Source organism: Taudactylus pleione, unplaced genomic scaffold, assembly GCF_031769625.1.
Source record: "Taudactylus pleione unplaced genomic scaffold, aTauple2 ptg000781l, whole genome shotgun sequence".
Taxonomy (NCBI): Eukaryota; Metazoa; Chordata; class Amphibia; order Anura; family Myobatrachidae; genus Taudactylus; species Taudactylus pleione.
Genome location: NW_028285183.1, coordinates 3936960 through 3963635, shown reverse-complemented (window position 1 = coordinate 3963635; position 26676 = coordinate 3936960). Strand labels below are relative to the sequence as shown.

Genomic DNA, 26676 nt, shown 5'->3' with positions numbered 1-26676 from the left:
GAGGAGTCTCATGGCATATGAGCGGGCATGAATGGGCTCTGAGGCATATAAAGGGGTATGAGGAGCCTCATGGCATATGAGCGGGCATGAATGGACTCTTAGGCATATAAAGGGGTATGAGGAGTCTCATGGCATATGAGCGGGCATTAATGGGCTCTGAGGCATATAAAGGGGTAGGAGGAGTCTCATGGCATATAAGCGGGCATTAATGGTCTCTGACGCATATAAAGGGGTACGAGGAGCCTCATGGCATATGAGCGGGCATTAATGGGCTCTGAGGCATATAAAGGGGTATAAGGAGCCTCATGGCATATGAGCGGGCATTAATGGGCTCTGAGGCATATAAAGGGGTACGAGGAGCCTCATGGCATATGAGCGGACATTAATGGACTCTGAGGCATATAAAGGGGTATAAGGAGCCTCATGGCATATGAGCGGGCATTAATGGGCTCTGAGGCATATAAAGGGGTACGAGGAGCCTCATGGCATATGAGCGGACATTAATGGGCTCTGAGGCATATAAAGGGGTATGAGGAGTCTCATGTCATATGAGCGGGCATTAATGGGCTCTGAGGCATATAAAGGGGTGTGAGGAGTCTCATGGCATATGAGCGGGCATGAATGGGCTCTGACGCATATAAAAGGGTATGAGGAGTCTCATGGCATATGAGCGGGCATGAATGGGCTCTGAGGCATATAAAGGGGTATGAGGAGCCTCATGGCATATGAGCGGGCATGAATGGACTCTTAGGCATATAAAGGGGTATGAGGAGTCTCATGGCATATGAGCGGGCATTAATGGGCTCTGAGGCATTTAAAGGGGTAGGAGGAGTCTCATGGCATATAAGCGGGCATTAATGGTCTCTGACGCATATAAAGGGGTACGAGGAGCCTCATGGCATATGAGCGGGCATTAATGGGCTCTGAGGCATATAAAGGGGTATGAGGAGTCTCATGGCATATGAGCGGGCATGAATGGGCTCTGACGCATTTAAAGGGGTATGAGGATAATATCCAAAATGAAATGGTATGCACTTCCTCAGCCAGGCACTTGTTCAATTCACTACCTGAACCCAGTGACATGTTCTCATCATTTGACCCCACTAATGAAGATGAAGTATCTACATTCTTCTCATCCTCCTACTCTACTACCTCTCCTCTTGATCCTATGCCCTCACAAATCAGTAAAGCTCTGTCTCCTGTGCTCATCCCACGCTTAACTAAAATCTGTAATCTCTCTTTCTCTACTGATATATTTCCATCACTTTTGAAGCATGCAGTGATCACTCCTATTTTGAAAAAAAAAAATTCTGACCCTAACACTCTCTCAAATTACCGTCCTATCTCCCAGCTCCCATGCCCCTCCAAGCTACTGGAGAGACTTGCCTACACTCGCCTCACACACTTTCTTAACACCCACAACTTATTGGAACCACTTCAGTCTTGCTTTCGTTCCCAACACTCCACAGAGACAGCACTGACTAAGGTAGTAAATGATCTGGTCACTGCCAAGGCTAAAGGCCATTATTCACTTCTAATTCTTCTAAATCTCTCTGCTGCCTTTGACACTGTTGACCACTCTCTCCTCATACAAACACTACAATCCCTAGGTCTTCAAGACACAGCCCTTTCTTGGTTCTCTTCATACCTATCTAATCGTTCTTTCACAGTTCGCCTTTCTGATTCTACCTCCACTTCGCTACCTCTATCAGTGGGAGTACCACAAGGCTCAGTATTAGGTCCTCTGCTTTTCTCAATCTATACCACCTCTCTTGGCAAACTAATTAGCTCTTTTGGTTTTCAGTATCATCTGTACGCGGACGATACTCAAATTTACTTACCCTCCCCAGATTTGTCATCATTCATGCTGGTCCGTGTCACTGACTGTCTCTCTGCCATTTCATCTTGGATGTCATCTCACCACCTCAAACTTAATATATCCAAAACAGAATTAATTATATTTCCACCAGCCAATTGTAGTTACCAACCTGATATCTCTATCACTGTTGACAACTGGACAATCAACCCCACCCCACAAGCTCGCTGCCTAGGTGTCATCCTTGACTCTGAACTGTCTTTTGTTCCCCACATTCAATCTGTCTCTAAATCCTGTTGCATACATCTAAAAAACATATCCAAAATTCGACCATATCTTACGCAAGCAACTGCAAAAACTCTAATACATGCACTCATTATTTCCCGCATTGATTATTGCAATAGTCTGCTTATTGGTCTTCCCAAAAACAGGCTCTCCCCACTACAATCCATTTTGAATGCAGCTGCGAGGTTGATCTTTCAAACGTTCAGTGTCTGCTGATCCATTCTGTCAGTCCCTCCATTGGCTGCCGGTCTTCTACCGTATTCAATTTAAAATACTTACACTCACGAATAAAGCTATTAACCAAACCACACCAACATCTCTTCACTTATCTCAAAATATCTTCCAACCCGACATCTCCGCTCTGCACAAGATCTGCGTCTCTCATCCCGCGCATTACTTGTTCCCATGCACGGTTACAGGACTTTTTTCGGGCTGCACCAACCCTGTGGAATGCCTTACCACGCACAATAAGACTTTCCACTAGTTTCCAAACATTCAAGCGTTCTCTAAAAACTCACTTCTTCAGACAAGCTTATCGGATTCCAGAACCGCCCACCTAACCTTTTTATAGCATCCCTATCTAACTCTCTTCTCATAGTAAACACCCATCACATCTTCTCCTTCTTCAATCTTACTTCCTTCTAACCCTAGGCCAACTTTCCAGTGTGATTGGATCATACAGCCCACCAAGAACATCTGCAATCAGGCTGGACCAATTTGCAATATATAGCACCTATCCTTGTGTATCAACACCTATTTCCCTACAGATTGTAAGCTTATGAGCAGTGCCCTCTTACCCTTATGTATGTGTCTTACGTATGTCATGTATGTATGTCTTTTACAACCCAGTAAAATGTTAATGTTGATTCAAATTGTAAAGCACAAAGAAATTTGCTGCGCTATATAAGAAACTGTTAATAAATAAATAAAAATAAATGAGGAGTCGCCTCATGGCATATGAGTGGGCATTAATGGGCTCTGAGGCATATAAAGGGGTATGAGTGTAACACCCAGCTGAGTGTGTAGGGTACTAAGAGTGATGTGTTCTTCCCAAGTTTACCAATTTTATTACTCCTTCGACTGCTTCGGTTCAAGTACAGTAAGAATCAGACACTTAGGTTACCGACTAGTGTTTGAAGAACATTGTGAATTTATTCACAATTTTTTTTAAAAAAAGAGTAATATTACACATTAAGGGCTCAATTTATTAACATTATTTTTACTAAAATAAAGTGAAAAAGGGTGTTTTCACACCCTTTTCACATTATTTTAGTTTCACCTGTAGTTATTACAGGGCAATTGGAGTAGAATTAGTAAAATTCTACTCCAACCCCCAGTATCACTTATTTTTAGTAAAGAAGATCGCATTTCCCATAATTGTAATGGGAAATGTGATCCGACCACAGTTACTAAAAATAAATTGTAAAAAAATACCGGGGGAAGCCCTGTGATAATAACGCCACCTGGAGGTGGCGTTATCCAGGGTCTCCCCCGGTTACCGGGCTCCCACTCTGCTCTAACGGGGAGAGCAGAGGCGGGAGCCGGTACCAGTAATCAGCTATGTGGTCTAAATAGACCGCAAGCTGATTGCTGTAAAAAAAAAATTAAACATTTTTTTTTTACTTACCTGAATCCAGGGACCGGTGATCGGGCCTCCGGTGATGGCTCCTCTCCGGTCAGCTGGTCTCCCATAGTACACTGGGGCCCGGTCATCAGTTGATCGGGCCCCAATGCAGTATGGGAGATCACCTGATCGGGAAGCCCGGAGAAGATCACCGGAGGCCAGGAGGATGCAGGTAAGTGTAATGAAGGGAGGGGGTGTCGCGGGGGTCCACGATCGCAGGGGGCGGGGCTTAGCACCAGGGGCGGGGCTTAGCGTCGGTGGGGGTGTAGTAGCGGTGGTCGGTCGGCGCATGCGCGGGCTCTTAGTCGCGGTATTTTTCCCGAAAATACCGCGACTAGAGTGCGGATGGGATCCGCAGGGACAGAGCTTTATCGCAAGCTCTGTCCCTGCAAGGGATTTATAGTAAATCCCTGTGATATTGCCTGAATTCGCAATGCGAATTCACTCGGTAATATCACACTACAATCCGCATTCAATATGCGGATTGTAGTAAATAGAGCCCTAAGTAACACATCAATAAAATACATTACAGTACATTACATACATGAGAATACAATAAATACACTCTGTTCCTAGCGAGAGTTTATTAATCTGGAACACTTCTGTCTTTAGGCTGAAAAGAAGGTTATTAGATCATACATGTAGAATATCAACTAACAATCTACAAAACATCGGTGGCCAATGAAAATAATTATCTCAATCACTGACTCTGAACCCCGTCAGTGACCAAATATTACTGTATGCAAATAACAGTCTTAGGCATTCTCAGTTTCCATTAAGGTCTGGACAATACCCCTTGCGTTGGTGCACGTTAGTGTAGTAGCTACTTTGTCACTTTTTCTCCCTGATTCCTGAAGGTAAGTATGTAGATTACACTAGCTCAGGTGCTGTTACTGATGTTGACGCTTGTACGTGGCAAGCCCGGGCCTGTTAATTCCTTTGGATATTGTAGGTGGTTGCGGTCCCTGAGACTGTCTGTCATTTACTATTAAGAATAGACTCCTGCAGTTAACACTAGAGATGGCTGACTCAGCCTAGCTTTGGTGTAAAATCCTGACCTGTCTCCCGGCTCTTGTCTTAGTACGTTGAAGCCTGTCTGAAACTCAATTATTTATTTGCAACTTTAAATAATTCCATCCCTTCCAATAGCTGCATGAGGTGTTTAGTCTCACTAAGTCGGCTGGGTTTCCTCCCTGTACTGTCCTTAACTCCAAGCCCTGTTCAGTTAATGTCTATCCTCTGCTCTCTATTATTCCTGGTAACAATGGCCCTGATTCAGAGCCGGACGCAATTAGCGCTCGCTCGTTCAGAAAAAAGGGGTGGCTATTCAAATGACCCATACGCTCGTTGCGGTCTGTTGCCGCCTCCATGTCTGAACGAGCGAGCAAAACATACGCTCGTTTATTTGATAAAAACGCCCCCTGGCCGCTCGCATCATACGTCATGTCCGCTATTTATTAGATTAATCGAGTACATCGAACAGCGTATGAACTGCTCGCTATTCTTGTGGTTGGTTTTTCCTACCGCTATTTTGCGAGCAGTTCAGAGTAAAAAAAAACAAGTGACGTGGTCAATGACGCGGCTGTATTAATTATGCACTCCCTTAAAACGCCCGTTTTGACCTTTAAGCACGCCTGCGTTCTGATCTCCACTCCCCGTTTTCAAGCACCTTCCCCTGTTACCACCCACATACGCCTCATTCTGTCACTCAAAGTAGCAGGCACTCGCTATATAGCGAACAAACGATTTTCGGCCGCACTGACTGGTTCGCGCATGCGTACTAAAAACCGTACGCATGCGCAGATGTGCAAATATCGGTCGGAACGAGCGTACTGCCGCTTACGAGCGGCTCTGAATGAGGGCCAATATCCCTGAGAAATTTCCAACTTGGCTTGGTTGTCAGATATCTAGGTTAATTGTACATGCACTAAGTCTTTATTGGGTTCCTTGCAATGCGTAGATCAAGCTGTTCTATATGAAGGACATATTTGTTTTGTGCTTCCTTAATTATACTGCAGCTCCTAATATACAGTATGTTGTGCACAACAGATTTAAGCATGCAAGTTGTGTACCTTACTAGCGGTTCTAAAGCCTGCTTTAGAAGTTTTCTCAAGGCATGCTGGGTCCTGGTGGAGCTGGGCTGGATATGCAGATGAGCAGCATCAGGGGTACCAAGCAGGTGTCTCTTGAGCAGTCAGTAGTAGGGGGCGGAGTCTCACAACTGAGCTGCGAGAGCTTCCTATAACTGCGGCTGAGCTGCGAGGGCTTCCTATAACTGTGGCTGAGCTGCGAGGGCTTCCTATAACTGCGGCTGAGCTGCGAGGGCTTCCTATAACTGCGGCTGAGCTGCGAGAGCTTCCTATAACTGTGGCTGAGCTGCGAGGGCTTACTATAACTGCGGCTGAGCTGCGAGGGCTTCCTATAACTGCGGCTGAGCTGCGAGGGCTTCCTATAACTGCGGCTGAGCTGCGAGGGCTTCCTATAACTGCGGCTGAGCTGCGAGGGCTTCCTATAACTGCGGCTGAGCTGCGAGGGCTTCCTATAACTGCGGCTGAGCTGCGAGGGCTTCCTATAACTGTGGCTGAGCTGCGAGGGCTTCCTATAACTGTGGCTGAGCTGCGAGGGCTTCCTATAACTGTGGCTGAGCTGCGAGGGCTTCCTATAAACTGCGGCTGAGCTGCGAGGGCTTCCTATAACTGTGGCTGAGCTGCGAGGGCTTCCTATACGTAGTTGTGGCTGAGCTGGATCCTCTGATAGGCAGCAATGATTACGTAGTGGCAGGGATGCAATTGGGGGAATAGTAATCTTATAGAGTAGGGAACCACTTAGGAAAACAAGAGGGACTGGGCTGCTTTTACCTTTCAGCAGTCACTACAAAGACTGCAGGGCAGACTGGGCTTTATTACTTTTATTAGCCAGTAACAGAAGGCTATACCTAGGGGCAAGACTTGTGGAGCAGTCACTTAACCAACAAGGGCTTTGGGGCTGGGCTGACTGATAGGTGGGCAGAAGGGCAATGCGCCGGTATTGGGAATCCTTCCTCACCCAGCTGTTGTCACTGAGATGCGGCTTCACATACACAGGCACAGTCGTCAGCAGCACCGCAGCCAGTCCATTCAGCGGGCACCTCAGAACTTCCCGGTGCTTCAGCTCTAACAGCCGACAAGTCACTGCCCGCACTGCCACCCTGACAGGCGGCACTCTGGCAGCGCAGCTCCTGCTGCTCAGAAGGTCACCTCAGCTCTCCCCTCAGGGTCAGTGAGAGCTACTCTATATAGCCTCTGGCCAGGTGCCAGGATGTTTCCCGCCCACAGCACAAGCAGGTTCAAATTTTCTCTCAGCCCAACTGTCAATGCCCCCCCCCTGCAGAGTATCTCACAGCAACATGTCCCTAATGCAGCTCTCACACTACAGTTTATTCAAAGCAGAGAAAGTACATGTATATATAGGGAAGCCATACAAGTTCCTTTTTCAGTATGAGAGTGGTACCACATTGTATATAAAACAGATAGTCCTGGGTTGGGGTACCACATGAGGAGCCTCATGGCATATGAGCGGGCATTAATGGGCTCTGAGGCATATAAAGGGGTATGAGGAGCCTCATGGCATATGAGCGGGCATTAATGGGCTCTTAGGCATATAAAGAGGTACGAGGACTCTCATGGCATATGAGCGGGCATGAATGGGCTCTGACGCATATAAAGGGGTATGAGGAGTCTCATGGCATATGAGCGGGCATGAATGGGCTCTGAGGCATATAAAGGGGTACGAGGAGTCTCATGGCATATGAGCGGGCATGAATGGACTCTTAGGCATATAAAGGGGTACGAGGAGCCTCATGGCATATGAGCGGGCATTAATGGGCTCTGAGGCATATAAAGGGGTACGAGGAGCCTCATGGCATATGAGCGGGCATGAATGGACTCTGAGGCATATAAAGGGGTACGAGGAAACTATTACAGTGTTAAGAAAATGAAATCTGACAAATAAAATAGGGCCTAATGAGAGTTGTACAGTATTGCAGAGCTGCAGGGAAGCGGCTGTACAATCCAATACAACTAATATGCTCATGCCTGCAGGGAAAACGACGCCTCCTGCTGGCATTGCAGTTCCGAGTGCTGAGTCCTAAAACGCAGAATCGGATCATCTGCGAGACCATCGGCCATCTGAGTAACTCTCAATTGACTCAGATTGGCCCTTGCAGCCCTATAGCTGAGGCCGGGAACGCAGACTGTGGACCCAGCACTGAGGCGCGGTGTCTAATGTAATGGCGGTATTCACCAGGGACCCCGGCAAAGGAGATTTGGAGTTAGCTGCGTCTGGCACGCAGGTCGCGGCCCTCAGACTTGGTTCCCTTATACAGCTGCTGGCGTTCTTCTGGCATACTAGCAGGCGTACTACCAGGGGTGTATTTATAATGGGTGAAGTGTGTGTGGGGCACACAGGCCCCTGGGTCCAGGGGGGACCCGCACCGCACACCCTGCACCCATATTATACTCACCTCTCCAGAGTCCCACATCGTCGCCGGTGTCTGCACATGTGCAGTACAGGGAAAATGGCCGCCGTGGTCATTTTCCCAGTGACCTGCGCATGTGCTATAGAGTCTGGGCACACTCTAGTACCCAGAGTCTATAAGAGCGGTGCTGGCCACGCACCGCTCAGTGAGCTGCCGCCCGCAGGACGGAGAGGAGGGGCTCCGTGTCCAGTCTCTGTCACGGGCCCCCTCCTCAGGGGCTCTCTAGCTGGGTCAGAACGGACAAGACGGTACCAAGGAGAAGACGTAAACAGGTCACAAGGTTGAAACTGGAATACCAAGTACCAGGACGGAGATGAAGTCAGGTCAGGTCACAAACAAAGCCAAAACTCAGCAACCAGTAAATGTATTCACTGGAACGCTGGAGTAAGGTTTGCGAGCCTATAATCTGGCATCTGTCTAGTGCCCAGAGACCCCATTATATAGTGAGTTCGATTCTCATGTCAAACGTGTCTGCGCCTATCTCTTAAAACTCCTTAAAGGTCAGTGCGCGCACCCCTAGGGGGAGCCGCGGCTGCCTGCACACAGTCACCAGGAGGAGAGGAGACGCCGAGACACTGTGAGACCTGGGTTCAGCTGCGCTGTGACAAGTGTTTCCCATCCTGAATCACGGTGCCATAGAGTATCAGCATTTTATTCACGGCACAGTAAATTGTGTTTAAACTCTGTATTAAGATTGTAAGCAATTGTATACAGGGTCTGGTGGCTGCCTGAAATTACCACCTTGTGGCAGCTTGATTCAGGAATTTAAGTAGTAAGCAGGAAAGTGGGTAATATAAACAGGATATTAAGAGACAAATAATAATTTGGCTCCAATGACGGAGCGGTCTGGATTCTTGACACAAGGCTATGGAGGTCTCTCAGCAGCCCAAATCCACCCAGGCTGGCTTCAACCTGTACATCTGCTTCCTGGTGGCCGAAACTTCCGCAGGGAGCAGCCATCTTATTACAGGATCAGATTTGGGATGATTCTCCCTGCCCCCTTCCCCTTTAGGTCAATTATTATGCACTGTGCACGCATACGCATCACAGGGCGCGTGAGCGAACCAGCCTCTGCGATCGGCAGGGCCAGCTCCAGGGGTCGGATCACCCTGTGCCGGCTCTTAAGAGTTACCGAAAATGGGTGTGTGGCCTAATTACCATAGGCCACGCCCCCTACGTGTCATTACTTGTTGACGTGCCCATATGGCACGCCTCCAAATAACGTCAGGCTGGGGGGGAGCCTCACTAGTTGGCCTTCCCCCAGCCCTCTCCCGTCACTGAATGGACGCCGTGTGCATGCGTGCAGCATCCACTCAGACTCCGGGGTCCGGCACTGCCGGGAGTCCCCAACCTCCCAATTTGGCCATCCGCGGCCCACGGCCCACGGGGTGGAACACCCCTGTGCGACCGCACTGGTCGAACACCACTAGAGCCAGCCCTGGTGATAGGGACTGCGATCGCAGAGGCTACATAGACCCATTGCAGAGTGATTGACAGGAAGTGTCATTTGTTGGTGGTGACGGGGGGTGGTCATGCGAATGCAGGCCTGCCAGTGCGTTCCAACGCCGTTACAGGGGCGTGCATAAATTATCCACTGCGGTGCCATATGCAGCCTGAGCTCTTATAGCGTGCAATTCCAGAGTAAGTGTGCGTGAGGCTGCGATGGTACTCGCTGTTACCAATGGTTTCGCTATTCTGCTAAGTATTACGGATGTGTGTATGGTAAAGTGGGCGTCCTTATGTAGCGCTGAGTTTGCATTGCGAGCACAGTGGAGTGGCTTGCTATCGCATTTGAACTGCATGCGCACGCAGGATTGCGATCCGTGGTGAATCAGGTCCAGAGTCATTTATAGAAATGATAAAGGTAGAGCAAGATGTTCCACCAAATACCCCCCTAAATATTACGTTATTACAGTCAGTTTCACACACAGTGAATATAGATTGGAAAAAACACTTTCAGGGGAAATCAGTTTTTTGACACCATCAACTCCATTTTATAGCGTTATTATGGTTGTATATCTTGGGATAAGTAATGTTGCAGCACTTTGTCACACTCTACCTAACACTCCGCTATCACTACAGGTGACAGCTGCATTTAACTGAAAACATTGTGGACATTATTTTGCCTTATAAGATTCACTTTTGACATTAAGGCGATATTTTCAATATTCTGTAACAACTGTATGGTGGTCATTGAAATGCTCTCTGTATTGTATGATCGGCACTAGAATGTCTTCCTTCCTGAATGGTGGCCATTTGGAAGCACTCTGTATTGAATGGCAGCATGTGCATCTATATTCTATGGTGATTACTGGGATGCTATCAGTATGGTATGGCTGTAACCAGGATGCTCGCTGTATGGTATGGCTGTAATTAGATTGCTCCCAGGATTGCAAGGCGGTCTCTGTGAAGCTTCTTGCATTGTATATAAGCCTCTAAATGCCTGTGTGCATTCCCCGTCCAGGGACTCCTCCTCTCTCCCCGGCGGTCGGCAGTGGACTGACCGCAGCAGTAGACTCGGGGCCCAGAGTCTACTGCGCATGTGCAGGTCACGGGGAAAATGGTGCTGCCGCCATTTTCCCAGCGATATACCCACTGCGCATGCGGAAAACACTGGGAAAATGGTGGATGCGGCTATTTTCTCGGCCTTTTTTTGCAGGGTGGCTACAGCCGATGCAGGACTTCAGAGAGGTATTAAAAAATATGGGTGCAGGGTTTGCAGTTTGGGCCCTGCCCGCCATTATTGTAGTTCGTCTCTTCTAGCGCCAATGTGGTTAGAAATACGGGTGTGCAAACCCCAACCACTTTTGTGCTGGCTCTGCCTTCAGTTGGTTTGGTACCCACCTACATGAGGCCATTTAACAGTTATTTTTAGGGGCACTTTATGTTTCCAACGCACCTCTGTATGGGTCTGGACTGCCCTCAGAAGATCTCCAGTCCAGCTTCTCACTGTGCTTTGAATATTTGGGGACTTTGGATTTTTTTAATTGTATTATAACCATTTATATTTGTAATTTAAGTTGTCATAAATGCTACACTACATGACCACTCCCCTTTCCCTGTATTTGAGATACTCAGGCAAAGACTAATTCCTGAGAGGATACACTAATGCATTTGGATGACAGAATAATACAGATAAGCTTGAATTATTATCGAATTGGTTCTATGACATCTGCATTTTATTGAGCAGAATAATTACTTCAATTATGTGAAAATATTACATTACAGTATATGATACCTATATATATATATATATATATATATATATATATATATATATATGTATACATACATACACGGGGCCGTAACTAGGGTAGTGCAACCAGTGCCATGGCACAGGGCACCGCAGGGCAGGGAGTGCTGTTTGGGCCTGTCAGTTTTCCTGTTTATTATCATTCTCACTTGTAGCTTCCTCTTATTTTATCCCCAGCATCTCCTGGCCTACCCTATCTCTTCCCTGGCCCTTCCCCATGAGGCCATGACCCTCTCTCAGGTGCACTATATTATGTCGCTATTTATCCCCAGCATCTCCTGGCCTCTCCTATCTCTTCCCTGGCCCTTCCCCATGAGGCCATGGCCCTCTCTCAGGTGCACTATATTATGTCCCTATTTATCCCCAGCATCTCCTGGCCTCCCCTATCTCTTCCCTGGCCCTTCCCCATGAGGCCATGGCCCTCTCTCAGGTACACTATATTATGTCCCTATTTATCCCCAGCATCTTCTGGCCTCTCCTATCTCTTCCCTGGCCCTTCCCCATGAGGCCATGGCCCTCTCTCAGGTGCACTATATTATGTCCCTATTTATCCCCAGCATCTCCTGGCCTCCCCTATCTCTTCCCTGGCCCTTCCCCATGAGGCCATGGCTCTCTTTCAGGTGCACTATATTATGTCCCTATTTATCCCCAGCATCTCCTGGCCTCCACTCTCTTCCCTGGTCCTTCCCCATGAGACCATGGTCCTCTCTCAGGTGCACTATCTTATGTCCCTATTTAGAAAAATAGGGGGGGACAATGCTCTCTCTGACACACAGGGCACATAAATGTCTAGTTACGGCTCTGTATATATAGGGGAGGTTCAATAAGTGAGGTAACGATACTTCTCATGTGTGTAATGTTTTCTATTTCATTCTAATTTCCCGCTAGGCCAGAGCAGGTAGACCATTACTTCCCCTCACAGCCATTACACTGCACCTCCTATCAGTCATACTGTCCCAGTATCAGATGTAAGATGGCGGGGTTGGCAGGAATATGGTCACACATTGAGGTGCGTAGTGTGATCAGATTTCTGTGTCTAAAGGGCTCATCAGCAGCTGAAATTCATCGCCGACTTGTCACCGTGTTGAACAAGAAAAACAGGTTTGGGTTTGGTGCGCTGCCTTTGATAACAACAGGACAGAAGTTCAAGATGAGCAGTGACCCGGCCGGTCAACACGTCCACCACATATGACAATGTGTGCCGCACTGAAGGTCTGATTCAGGAGGGCAGACGCATTTGTGTTAGTGATATTGCTGACGCACAGAACGTCTCAGTGGGTGCTGTGCACAACGTCGTTCATGAGCAACTGGGGTACAGGAAACAGTGTACACGCTGGGGACCGAAGCAACTCCCAGAAGTGCTCAAACCAATAGGATGGGATCGTCTCTCTCGTGCACGTGACGCGGTACCATGAGGAGGGAGTGCAGATTCTGTAGCGTATTGTTACAGGCGATGAAACGTAGGTGCATCATTTGACACCGAAGATGAAGCCAGCATCCATGACATGGAAACACGCATTGTCCCCACCATCAAAGAAATTCAAAACCACTCCATCAGCGAAGAAGGTCATGGCGACCGTGTTCAGGGACCACAAGGGTGTATTTCTTGTTGATTTCCTCACCAAAGAGAGATACTGTAAATGTTGTCCGCTATTGTGACACATTGAGCTGGTTGCATAGGGCAATTCTTCGAAAACTACCTGGGTTGCTGCGAACAGGCGTCATATTGCTGCATGATAACGCCGGGCCACATTCAGCCAACCGCACACGTGAGTTGAAACGGCGCTACAATTGGGAGGTATTGGACCATCCTCCCTACAGGGCTGACCTGGCACCAAGTGATTTATTTGGACCATTGAAGAAGCACCTGGGTGAAAGGCAACTGAAGGTGAAGGTCAGCAAGACGTCATGTCCTGGCTTCAGGGACTTGACACTGATTTAGTTTTTTAGTATATACATACATATACACACACATTTAATTTAGATACACTAAGATTAATTCTTTCGTTTGCTAATTTGATTTTTTTTTTTTTGCACCTTAATTACTTTAACACAATGAGCTGAAGTAATGATTGCAGAACACGTTATTAGATTTAATGGACATTACATTACAGTGTGATTTACAGTCATTGCAAATTTGCACAAGTCATACCCATTGTTTTAATACAGACATTACAAGTGCTGCTTCTGGCGTACATACTCAGAGTATGTAACTATGTTCGGCCACAAAATAATGTAAGAAAGTGTCATATACACAGGAGAATATTTAACGTGAACTGTCCTTATTGAGAAGTGCAACAAGCGCGCTATTGTGAGTGTAACTGGCCATATTTTGTGCTAGCCATAACTCTATGCTTTGAATGGGGCATAAATCATTGTAATAAAGCTCTGGAACGTGATAAACTGGAGAGTGATAAACTACCAACCAATCAGGTCCTGTCATTTTTCAAACACAGCCAGTAACATGGCAGTTAGGAGCTGAATGGCTGGTCGTTTATCACTTTCCAGAGCTTAGTGCATCTCCCTGTGAACTGGACTCAACATATGCATGTAATGAGTATTTTTTTTTCCCATGCTCGTTCTGAGCGCACAAAATATTCCACGAATGGCGAAAACACACAAGTCCATGAGCTTATCACGGATCCTATGTGTTTTCGTCCATGAATATCCTATTTTTTCATCCAAAATAATTGGATATGGGGAGAAACATCAGCAAAACGGGGATTATCAGCAAAAAATCCCCATTTCTGACCCTGAAAAATATTGGAGGCTAATTGGATACCCCCTTTAGTGTCTAGTGTAGATGTAATAATGGCTTATGATGCCGCCTGGTGATACGGGCATTGGCACCCAGCTTTCAGTGTGGTTCTATGTGGTGCAACTGTAAGAAATAAACACAGGCCTGATTTTGTATAGTATTTTATGTACACATTACACCCATATTGTTACATTGCATCAGCTGGGCAGTGAGTAACATTAGGACTGGCAGTAAGACAATACCTGAGTATTTCAATATAAAATGGCGGCTGTTACCACAGCAACGAGCTCGAGATCTCCTGTCACTTTCTAAACTGCCGAAATAAAAATCACACAATCCGATTGGCTGCTAATTGTAAACAAAGCACAACGGTTTCAAGTAAATCCCTATGGCAGGATCCATACCAGATGCAGCAGTGGATTAGACATGGCGTCCACTTCTGATGCACGCACCGGTTACTATAGTACAGCGTCTGTTTACCTAATTATTAGAGATATTGTACTTGTTACGGTGCCTGTAATCTCTGTGAGATTGTACCAGACACATTAAGATCCGGCCTCTGAGCACTCTGGCCAGATCCTGGAAGGCACAGTTGGCGTAGTGAAGTGATGCTGGGATGCGCGGTCAGATGATGTCACTGCCTGAGCGGATTTACCAGCCGTCCCATCCAATGCTGCAACCAGTCCCCAGTTATAAGCAATGTAATTGGCCGGTAAGACTGCAGCATATACACTATGGTAACCTTTAGTCGCTCAGTCTGAGACGCCGCTTGGCGTAACCAGTCAGACCTTTGTGTAAGTTGACGTTGCGCGATCTGACAAAGGATGGACACTAAAAGTTTACAAATTGTACTAAAACAACTAAATGACTAATGGATAATTTCCTCGTAGCATTTTCTATTGCCATTATATTGTGATTCAATGTGACAAGTTGAAGTGTGGGTTCATATATATACTGCACTTTAGGTGATAGAGAACCAATAAAATAGTTGCAACGTAAGTATATAATCTCTGTGTGGGATATAATAATAATAATAATAATTTATACACAGACTGATCCTTTCCTCACCTATTAGGCTGGGCTATTTGGCAGAGTTACAGAGTTAAACAGCAGATGATTAACTAAAAGTGATGTGATATTCGGGATAAGCCTGAATGTCATTAAATATCACGAACATTGAAGGGCCGGCAGGGTTATCGGTTACGCTGTCATACAGGTCGGTGGGGTTTGCTGGGTTCTTGGCTGGAGGGGCCACCATTCCTGCGCGCCCATTGCAGAAGGCTCCAGTAAGGACGAGGGCCAAGTACATATGCTTCTGTCCACTTGGGTCAGGTTTGGCATAAGCTGCGTTAGCAGAGTAATTTGCATTTACCGCAAAATATGTTCCGTTTCCATACATAGCAGCTGTGTAAAAAGTAACATGGAAAATGTTAGATGTATCTAATGCAAATACAATGACCAGGCTGAGACAGGGAACTAAAATATAGATGTCATAGCTGTAATACATTGACACGTAGGACTCTACATCCAATAAGTCTCCTGAACATGAAAATGTGGGTGAAAGAAATGGGTAAGTCGTGTTGTCCAGCAGACTGGGACGTGAATGCAGTTATTTGCGCTGACACTGTCTACAGCAGGGATGGGCAAAAACACGCCGATGGGGTGGGGGCACTGTCCCTACACAGCTTGTATGTGGCCCACTGAACTACACTGCACAGCGCAGTCATCTGAGGACCTGCGCTGTGGGCACATTATTAACATGACCTCTTCCTCTACACAACACAGTGAGTCAGGGCCAGTGGGGAGTGTTATTCTCTAGTGTGGGACACAGGTAGAATATTTGCTGTTCCATCTTTCTGCATGGGCTACCGCAGCAAAGCTAAATGGGGGGGGGAGTGGGTATATTTCAACTAGAAAGACCATCCAAAGGTTGCCGATTCCCTTTAAGGGCTTGTAGAGGAAATAGGATTTTGGTACTTACCGTTATATCTGTTTCTCCAAATTCACAGGGGACACTGGAGTTACACTGGGGTATAGACGTTGATCCGTGGAGCCTGGCACTTTAATTTTCTTAAGAAGAAAGTTGGCTCCTCCCCCTCTATACCCCACAGGACTCAGTTAAGATTAAACAAGAGCTACTGAGAGAAACCAGTAGAGAAAAGGACAGAACACCGGAGGAGGAACCAACGGTGGTGAGAGGGGTTGTCTCTCACCTGAATTACCCACATTCTGGTGGATTCAGCTCCCTCCAAGGGAGGCTGGAGTGAAACCTGTGCGTTCTGCATTAGCAGTGGAGGTGTGGAATTCCAGGGTTTCACATTTACACAGACCCAGCTGGAATAATCACTGGAGCACAGGAAGGGTTTAAAACTCTCACAAACCTGATGGTCGTTGCCCTGATGCTGAGTAGCAGCCAGGAAGTAGGGACACAGTGTTGTAGTGCCAGGGCCCAAGGGCTATGCTGGGAGAGCATGCCCAAATTGTGGCTGCAAGCCACTGCTGACTGATTAGCACAAGGAGTGCTGAGACTTTTATGTTTGTTTATATTTGTGTTATGTTCCTGTATGTGTGCAGGCCTAAACCTCACGTATGCTAAGGTGCAGTGTTTGCTGCTACTAAAAAGCTACTGCTTTACAAAAAAATACCTGCCTGTGTGGAATACTCATTTCAATACCGTGTGTAATACTACCGAAATAACGGTGTAAGAACCGAAAAACACACAAACTGCAACAACATGCAGACAACAGAAAACCATGGCAAAACAACAGCGAAGGCAGGGTGTCCAGTGTCCCCTATGGATTCTGAGAAACAGATTTAACTGTAAGTAACAAAATCCCATTTTCTCCTTCATCCACCAGGGGACTCTGGAGTACACTAGGGATGTCCCAAAGCTCCCCCCCCCCGGTGGGAGAGCGCTGAGGCTCCTGCAAAACCCTGCGACAAAACTGGACTCAGAGAATGCAAAAGGTATCAAAACAATAAAAACAAAAAAGTGGTAACCCTGGACCAATTGGCTGCACGGCAAAGCTGCGACGCAGCAGTACCTCTGCAAGCAACCCAGGAAGCACCAACAGAGCGCGTGGAATGCCCCGAGATGAAAGAAGACGAAGGTCTGCCGCTAGCCACATACGCCTGACGCATGACCAAACGAATCCACCTAGCCAAGGTCTGTTTGGAAGCAGGCCATCCCCGTCGGACGGCATCATAAAGCGCAAAAAAAAAAAAAGGAGTTCAATATCCGCAGTTTCTTGGTCCGGGCCACATAGATTCGAAGAGCTTACACCACATCCAGGGATGCAGAAGAACCATCGACCTCCGACAAAACTGGCACCACCAGACGTTGGTTTATGTGAACGGCGGAAACCAGCTTTGGCAAGAAAGATGGCCTCGTCTGAAGCTCCGCCCTGTCATCATGGAAGATAAGATATTGGGAGCGACAGGATAACGCTCCCAGCTACGAGACAGGTCGTGCAGACGCCAGACCTAACAAAAGCACAGTCTTCCAAGACAGAAACTTGAGATCCACCTCCTCTAGGTGCTCAAATACTGACGACTGAAGAAAGGTCAACACCAAGTTGAGATCCCTAGTCTGAGTAGGAGGCACGAAAGGAGGCTGAACACGAAGAACCCCCTGTAAGAAAGTTTTCATTTCTGGAAGCAAGGCAAAACGTTGCTGAAAAAAAATGGATAAGGCAGAGACCTGTACCTTTCTCTAATCTTAACCCTGCCTCCAATTGTAACAAGAGAAGTAGAAGGGACAGTCGGATGGAAACCAAGTCACAAAAGACCTCCAGATTCAATGATAATGAGCCTCCGTAACTGGCTTCCTGGCCCGAAGAATGGTGGGAATAACCTCTGCCGGAATACCCCTGCATTTTAAGATCCCGGCTTCGACAGCCACATGCAGAGGCGGTAACCCGAGGTGAAAGAATGGACCCTGTTGAAGAAGGTTCCGGTCTGAGTGGTAGGGGCCACGGGTCGTCTGCGAGGAGACGTAGAATGTCGGAACACAAGGGGCAGGCGCGGCCAATTTGGGGCCACCAGGATGACTGACGGATTTGTGCTTGAGGCGTTTTAGCAGCCGCGAGAGAAAAAGAAAGGGTAGAAAAAGGTAAACCAGACTGTATAGTCACGGAGCGGAAACGTGTCCACTAACTCCGCTGCTGGATCCCTCGTCCGGGAACAGTACTGTGGGAGCTGGTGGTTCAGATGAGAGGCCATGAAGCCAATCTAAGGTCTGCCCCACCGCTGCAGAAAAACCTCTGGATTAGGGGCCCATTCTCCGTGATTGAGATCCTAGCAATTGAGGTAGTCTGCTTCCCAGTTTTCAATGCCGGCAATGAACACGACAGAAATAGCGCTGGTGTGGTGTTCGCCCACAGCAGTACGCGCCTGAACTCCTGCATGGCCAACAGACAGAGTTCCGCCCTGACGATTTATATATGCTACAGCTGTGGCGTTGTCTGATTGCACACGGACTGGTTGTCCCTGTAGAAGATAGGACGCCGCTCAAAAGGCATTTACAGTCAGGTGCATAAATATTGGGACATTGACAGCATTTTCATATTTTGGCCTCTATTCACCACCACAATGGTTTTGAAATGAAACAAACAAGATGTGCTTTAACTGCAGACTTTCAGATTTAATTTGAGGGTAATTACATCCAAATCACGTGAACGGTGTAGGAATTACAATGGTTTCTATATGTGCTCTCCACTTTTTAAGGGGCCAAAAGTAATGGGACTATCAACTCAAAAGCTATTTCATGGACAGGTGTGGGCTATTCCCTCATTATTTCATTATCAATTAAGCAGGTAAAAGGTCTGGAGTTGATTCTAGGTTGAATCAGTTGCCGTCGACTCTCAATATGAGATCCAAAGAGCTGTCACTATCAGTGAAGCAAGCCATCATTAGGCTGAAAAATCAAAACAAACCCATCAGAGAGATAGCAAAAACATTAGGTGTGGCCAAATCAACTGTTTGGAACATTCTTAAAAAGAAAGAACGCAGCACCTGACTGTATACAGCTCTGAGCTCCAATACATTGATAGGAAGGAGCACCTCCTGGCGTGACCAGCAACCTTGAAATTGAGTGTTCAGTACCACCGGCCCCAAGCCCTGAAGGCTGGCATTCGTGGTCAGAAGAATCCAATCCCAGATTCCGAATCCGCGACCCACTGTGAGATGATCCGTCTGGGGCCACCAGAGCAGAGACACCGGGATTCGAGAGGACAGCCGAACCATTCTGTGCATTTGAAGATGTGATCCCGACCACTGGAATAGAAAATCCAGCTGGAAAATCCGGGAGGAATTTGCCAAACTGAATGGCCTCGAAAGAGGCCACCATCTTTCCCAGCAGGCAAATGCAGAAATGAACAGACACTTTCTTCGGTTTGAGAACCATGTAATGTGCTCAGCTAGGGAAAATAGTTAAGGACATGGATCATTTTACTTAATGGCTTCCACCACCTGCTCCACCCACTTCTCCACAGCCTTGTTCACCCATGCCCCGACTAAAGCCGGTTTGAGGGACATACCTGCTGCTGCATAGATGTATTTTAAGGTGTTATGGACAAGACCCCTGGAACAGGGAGCGCTGTCTTCCTGGATAGTCGAGATATAGATGGGTCCACCTGAGGACTTGTCTCCCATTTAGCCCTGTCAGAAGAAGAACGTCAACAGGGAAGGGAAAAGTAAACCTGAGCCCAGCAGGCTATATAGAGAGAGTTCCCAGGGTAACTCACTGTCCCTGGGAAGGAATACCTCTGTGGTGTAGCTGGCTGTTGCTGCTCTTGCTGCCGCTGGCGTCTACTGCAGAGAGAAGATGGCTCAGCCGTGTGCAGAGCGCTTTAACAGAGGAGGAGGGGAAGGTCTCCATTGCTGAGAAGACCTGTTACCAATGGGATGTTTATATAGAAACATCTCAGCAGGTCTTCCACTGGCTGCGGGATTGGATGGATCACTGTCAAGCCCCGCCCCCAGCCCGTCAGAGCCAAAATGAGCACTTCCGAAGTGCTACCCGACCGGCCTTTAATGGTGTGGTGCGTGCGAAAACTGCCATCTCTTTATTCAACGCATGCGCAATCTACTGATAATTGCGCAGTGCGGCTGCTTTTGAACTCAGAACCAGGTCCATAGGATATAGCAAACAGATTAATATTCCCGGAATCAGAGGGGGCTGTGCTTATTACAGGCTGAATTCTCACCGTTTCGCCCAGCGTAGCTCCTGTTGAATCCGTTATGAATCACGTTTTGTACGGAAGTAAAGTCGGTCCCGTGGAAGAGCTGCCGCTCGTTGTTAGTGGATGGGTTCTTAGTGTTGATGCTCTGTTTCTTTATCTCATAATTCATCCACAGATCCTTGTTCTGTATCCTCTCAATCTGTGAGGACGGAGCACAAAGAGAAAGGGAACAGCTGCTCCCATCACAATATTTACCCCATAACAGCCAGACATTAAACCTTCAACATATAAATCTGTGTCTATAATTACACAAAGGGAATCGGACAAAACAGCCAATTACACCAGTACAAACAGATGCAAAACAATTCCACAGCTTTACACCATTACATAGTTACAGTGCCAATGGTATAATTAGGTAGAGGAGACATCGGGGAGGGGACCCTGCTTGCAGGAGCTTACAAACTGGTGGACAGAGACTGCAGAGTCAGGAGGAGGAGTGGTAAGCTAGGGCACAACATTGGAAAGCTGGATGGCATGTGGGAGGGCATTCCAGAGGTTGGGAGTATCCCCAGGAACAATCCTGAGGGCGAGATTGGGATGTGGAGATCAGGGAGGTACACATTGGTGTAGTAGTTACTCTTCATCAAGCAACCTGAGCGGGCTTACTCTGCCACTCCTGGGGTATAGGCTTTACCTTCTCACCGTCACTATCCGCCTCTTACTGACTCCTCCCACTGCGTCATGAATAGGGAACCCACTACCACCACCAGGCGTCTACACCGGCACCTGGAACTGATGGTTCCCAGAGGTTCCAGCCCAGGTTTCTACAGTGGGACCTGGAACCACTTATTTCTGGGTGGCATCGGCTAATTCCCCACTAGCTACTTCCCAAAGACCATTGCTGCGCTTGGTAGTGGTAATGGGAATACTGGTCTCACCCAAGAGAAATCCTTTCACAAACTGCAGTATTGCCTGAAAATGTGGCCTAGATACTGGGTCAGACTATACTGGAACCATTACCTTCAGTATTGTGTTTCTGCAGGTTTGTGCAAATTTCTGCTGAACACCTGAATATTCAGCAGATCCGGCAGGAACATCCACCACCGTCACAAGACTCTTACCCATCGGCTGCCAATGTTTTGGTAATCCGAGTGATGATTGTTCTAAAGAAAACAAAAAAAAAGTGTTATTGGTAATCTTATAATGTCCATCCCAGCCTGTATCACACTCGTCACCAGATTTAGAGGAGCCGGTTATAACTTGGAAAAACCGCAATTTGGTTGTTTTGGGTGACATTATTTCCTTTTTGCCTGGGCCAGTTAAGTTCATTCACTGAATCTCATTGCGTGTGGCCTTCACAAGTGAGAGAACCTGTAGGTGCGGGGCACTAAGGGGCACATTTATTAATTATCGGGGTTTTTGACCCAATAATTATAATTTATTTTGGGCGTTATTTGGCACACTAACAAATAATCTTCCATCCAGATGTGCTATTGTATACAGTATATGAAGTTACTGGGGCTCCAATCAGTTTACCTTTAGTTTTCTGGGGCCACCGCACTACTGCGCATAAGTGGTCTGCTGCTGAGTACGCACAAGTGGTGAGAGCCGGGGAGGGATCCTACAAATCCCTCACCCAGTATTATCTGTGATCTGTAGCCTGTAGGCTACAATGGCTATCTGCTGCGGTTCCCTACTGAATATACATTTGGGGGATATCCCACAAATAATTGATAAAAAGACACCCAAATCTGTAAAACGCAATAAAGGACAAATGTTTGGCTTCCCCAAGAGTACCGTATATACTCGAGTATAAGCCGACCCGAATATAAGCCGAGGTACCTACTTTTACCACAGAAAACTGGGAAAACTTATTGACTCGAGTATAAGCCTAGTGTGGGAAATGGCAGCAGCTGGTAGTGCCCCCAGTAGTAATTCCCCCTGGTTGTGCCCCCAGTAGTAATCCCTCCTGGTAGTGCCCCCAGTGGTAATCCCCCCTTTCAGTGCCTCCAGTAGTAATCCCCCCCTGGTAGGTACCCCCAGTGGTAATCCCCCCTTTTAGTGCCCCCTGTAGTAATCCCCCACTGGTAGTGCCCCCTGTAGTAATCCTCCCCTGGTAGTTCCCCCAGTGGTAATCCCCCCCTGTAGTAATCCCCCCCTGGTAGTGCTCCCTGTAGTAATCCCCCCCTGGTAGTTCCCCCAGTGGTAATGCCCCCTTTCAGTGCCCCCTGTAGTAATCACCCCCTGGTAGTGCCCCCTGTAGTCCCCCCCCCCAGTAGAGAGAGACGTGATAAGAATAATAAAAAAAAAAATTACTTACCTGAAACTCCCGCTCCTGGTCCCGCCGCTATCCGCTCCTCCGGCCGCTTTGCATGGGAGAGATGTCGTCATGACGACGTGTCTCCCATCACCCACTGCGGGAGCCGGAAGATGGCTCCCGCAGTGGGAGCAGCAGCAGCCGCTGAGAGTCTGACAGACTCTCAGCGGCTGCTGATTACACCAAACACGCAGCTGCCGGCTCCGGCGGCTGTGTGTTTGGCAGTGTGTAGCGCTGACCGAACTCCGTCCGGTCAGCGCTACACTTGACTCGAGTATAAGCCGAGGGGGTACTTTTTCAGCACATTTTTTGTGCTGAAAAACTCGGCTTATACTCGAGTATATACGGTAACTACTTTCCTAACCACTATTCAACCACTTATTTAGTCCTCCAACCAATGATGATGGGGGCGTGGTATAAGAGATAGACAGTAAAAAGATAGACACCAGATATCAGACTGTCAATAGGTAGACTTTGACAAAAGGTCGACACGTACAAAAGGTCGACACAAAAATGGTCGGCACATTTTTTTAGTTTTCTAGCCCTAATCTTCACCCTAACCCTCCCCATGGCATCTAACCTTAACCCTTCCTCCTGGTGCCTAACCCTAACCGTCGGGGTAGGTGCCTGACCCTAACCATCCCTTCTAGTGCCTAACCCCAGGGCCATAACTAGGGTGGGGCGGCCGGTGCGCCCACACAAAGCGTACATGATCTGTGGGTGGAACTGGCTGCCTCCACCCACGATTTCCCCCTCTAATGCACCGACAGCAGCTGCCCGCTGCAATGTATAATAGTAACTGTGTGCCCGGCTACTATTGCACATAAGTGGGCAGCGCTGCAGCTGCCTGCCCCCTCAGCTCCGCCCCCTCCCAGTCTTGTGTAGCAGCTTCAAGGAATGGGAGAGACTTCATGACGTCTCTCCCACTACAGCCCCATAATCCCCTGTGCCGAGGAGGGACGGAGACTGCGGCTTCCCCCAGCTCCCACAGTGATGCAGGTAAGTGCTGTGAGACCCGGGGGGCTTTATACTGTGTGGCACAATGTGCAAAGGAGAGAGTGGGGTGAAGTTGTACTTTGTGTGGGATAATGTGTAGGGGGAAGGGGAGGGGTTGTACTGTGTGGTATAAAGTGTAAGGAGGAGTTGTACTGTGTGGCATAATGTGTAAGGGAGGAGAGGGGTGAAGTTGTACTGTGTGGCATATTGTGTCAGGGAGGAGTTGTACTGTGTAACAATGTGTAATGGGGGAATTTGTATTGTGTGGTATAATGTGTAATGGGGGGTTATGTACTGTGTGGCATAATGTGTAATGGGGGAATTTGTACTGTGTGGCATAATGTGTAATGGGGGAATTTGTACTGTGTAACAATGTGTAATGGGGGAATTTGTACAGTGTGGTATAATGTGTAATGGGGGAATTTGTACTGTGTAACAATGTGTAATTGGGGAATTTGTACTGTGTGGCATAATGTGTAATGGGGGATATGTACTGTGTGTCATAATGTGTATTGGGGGAATTTGTACTGTGTGGCATAATGTGTAATGGGGGGATATGTACTGTGTGGCATAATGTGTAATGGGGGAATTTGTACTGTGTGGTTTAATGTGTAATGGGGAATATTTACTGTGTGGTTTAATGTGTAATGGGGGATATGTACTGTGTGGTATAATGTGTAATGGGGGAATTTGTACTGTGTAACAATGTGTAATGGGGGAATTTGTACTGTGTGGCATAATGTGTATTGGGGGAATTTGTACGGTGTCATAATGTGTAATGGGGGAATTTGTACTGTGTGGTATAATGTGTAATGGGGGGATTTGTATTGTGTGGTATAATGTGTAATGGGGGAATTTGTACTGTGTGGTATAATGTGTAATGGGGGGAATTTGTACTGTGTGGTATAATGTGTAATTTGGGGGAATTTGTACTGTGTGGTATAATGTGTAAGGGGGTAATTTGTACTGTGAGGTATAATGTGTAATGGGGGTAATTTGTACTGTGTGGCATAATGTGTATTGGGGGAATTTGTACTGTGTGTCATAATGTGTAATGGGGGAATTTGTACTGTGTCTCATAATGTGTAATGGGGAATTTGTACTGTGTGTCATACTGTGTAATGGGGGAATTCGTACTGTGTGTCATACTGTGTAATGGGGGAAATTGTACTGTATGTCATAATGTGTATTGGGGGAATTTATACTATGTGGCATAATGTGTATTGGGGGAATTTGTACTGTGTGGTGTAATGGGGCAATTTGTACTGTGGGCATAATGTGTAAGGGGCACTACTACAATTTAGCATAATGTGTATAAGGGGCACTACTATAGGTATGTAGTGTAATGTAAATAAGGGGCACTACTGTGTGGCATAATGTGTATAAAGGGCACTACTGCAGGTATGTATTGTAATGTAAATAAGGGGCACTACTGTGTGGCATAATATGTATAAGGGGCACTACTGCAGGCATGTAGTGTAATGTAAATAAGGGGCACTACTGTGTTGCATAATGTGTATAAAGGGCACTACTGCAGGTATGTATTATAATGTAAATAAGGGGCACTACTGTGTGGCATAATATGTATAAGGGGCACTACTGCAGGCATGTAGTGTAATGTAAATAAGGGGCACTACTGTGTGGCATAATGTGTATAAAGGGCACTACTGCAGGTATGTATTGTAATGTAAATAAGGGGCACTACTGTGTGGCATAATATGTATAAGGGGCGCTACTGCAGGCATGTAGTGTAATGTAAATAAGGGGCACTACTGTGAGGCGTAATGTTAATTAGTGTGGCCACACCCTTTCCCTACGAGACTATGCCCTTTTTTTGGCCTGCGCGCCTGTGGTGCGCTCTATCCCCATTTACGATTGGGAAAAGCACGTGACAACCATTTTTGTGTCGACCTTTTGACCATAGTACATGTCGACCTTTAGTGTGTCGACCTTTTGACTAACATCTGGTGTTTACCTAGACATTGTCGACCTTTTTACTGTCTATCTACAGTCCGGAACCTGATGGAGGGAGAGCTCAGGCAAGAAAGTGTCATTACCGTGTTTCATGACTCGCTGGATCTTCACTGTCTTCCCATGTTTGTCGCTAGCGGTCTCCTTTTGTAAGTTCACCGTGAATTCCTTTCCTTGGGTCTGGACTGTAATTTGTGATTTATTCCCATTTTTCGCCTCTTCCAGTTCCAGATTTGCCATCTTGTCAAACGAACTCATATTAGAGCCACTCTCGTACCTCCACTCCACCAGATTCCCCGTGAGCTCCGCCGCCCTCTCTCTGGTTTTACGGTCCCTTACGCCATTTATGATCTTTTGGATTTCAGTAGACGCATTCATGACATCCCTAGTGAGGCCGGAAATATAAATGGACGGGTCGGGCGGTTTGTAAGTCACGGAGACCTGGAACTTTTTCTGGAGATCTGATATTTTGTGCTCCTCGGTAGCCTCCAGCTCTGAGATCCACTCCTCGGTGAGAACCGTCTCAGCCTGCTCAGATTCTATGTGTTGTTGGAGCCAAGTCTTCGTCCTCTCCACATTTCTCTTTTCTTCAGCACAGAAACTGAAAGTCACCGGCTCAATGTTGTCCATTAACTGAAAGGCCGTCAGCTTCTGAACCTGCTTCTTAGGTTTCAGAGGAAAAATAAAGTCTAGGAAAGAAAAGTCAAACGTTATTTCGCAGGAACTTTACATTTCGGAAGAACTTTTAATTTTATAAAATGGTTATAAATTTATTTCTGGATTGTAACACTCCTGAGTGTCTTTGTGCCATGTGGCGCGAGACACCCGGTGTAACTGAGATGCTAGGCTGCGACTTTACTCGCACCGGAATTGGTATAATACACGCACAAAAGTATGTAATTTTGTCATTTCTGCTTGTTTTAATTATGCTATTTAAATTGCACATTTTGAGCATATA

The 26676-nt window shown here is 47.0% G+C and overlaps 1 protein-coding gene across 2 annotated transcripts in view; it reads right to left on the bottom strand.

Annotated features, from left to right (window-relative positions):
- Positions 1–13566: 13566 nt before the first annotated feature.
- Positions 13567–26676, bottom strand: part of LOC148475084 (protein mono-ADP-ribosyltransferase PARP14-like) — a 47832-nt gene continuing 34722 nt past the window's right edge. For both annotated transcript variants that reach the window (XM_088457742.1, XM_088457743.1), the window contains exons 14-17: positions 25805–26407; positions 21455–21597; positions 20459–20633; positions 13567–15656 (exon numbers count right to left, since the gene is read on the bottom strand). In XM_088457742.1, coding sequence (XP_088313868.1) covers positions 15370–15656; positions 20459–20633; positions 21455–21597; positions 25805–26407 — 1208 coding nt within the window. In that variant the 3' untranslated portion in view covers positions 13567–15369. The remainder of the gene's footprint in view (positions 15657–20458; positions 20634–21454; positions 21598–25804; positions 26408–26676) is intronic.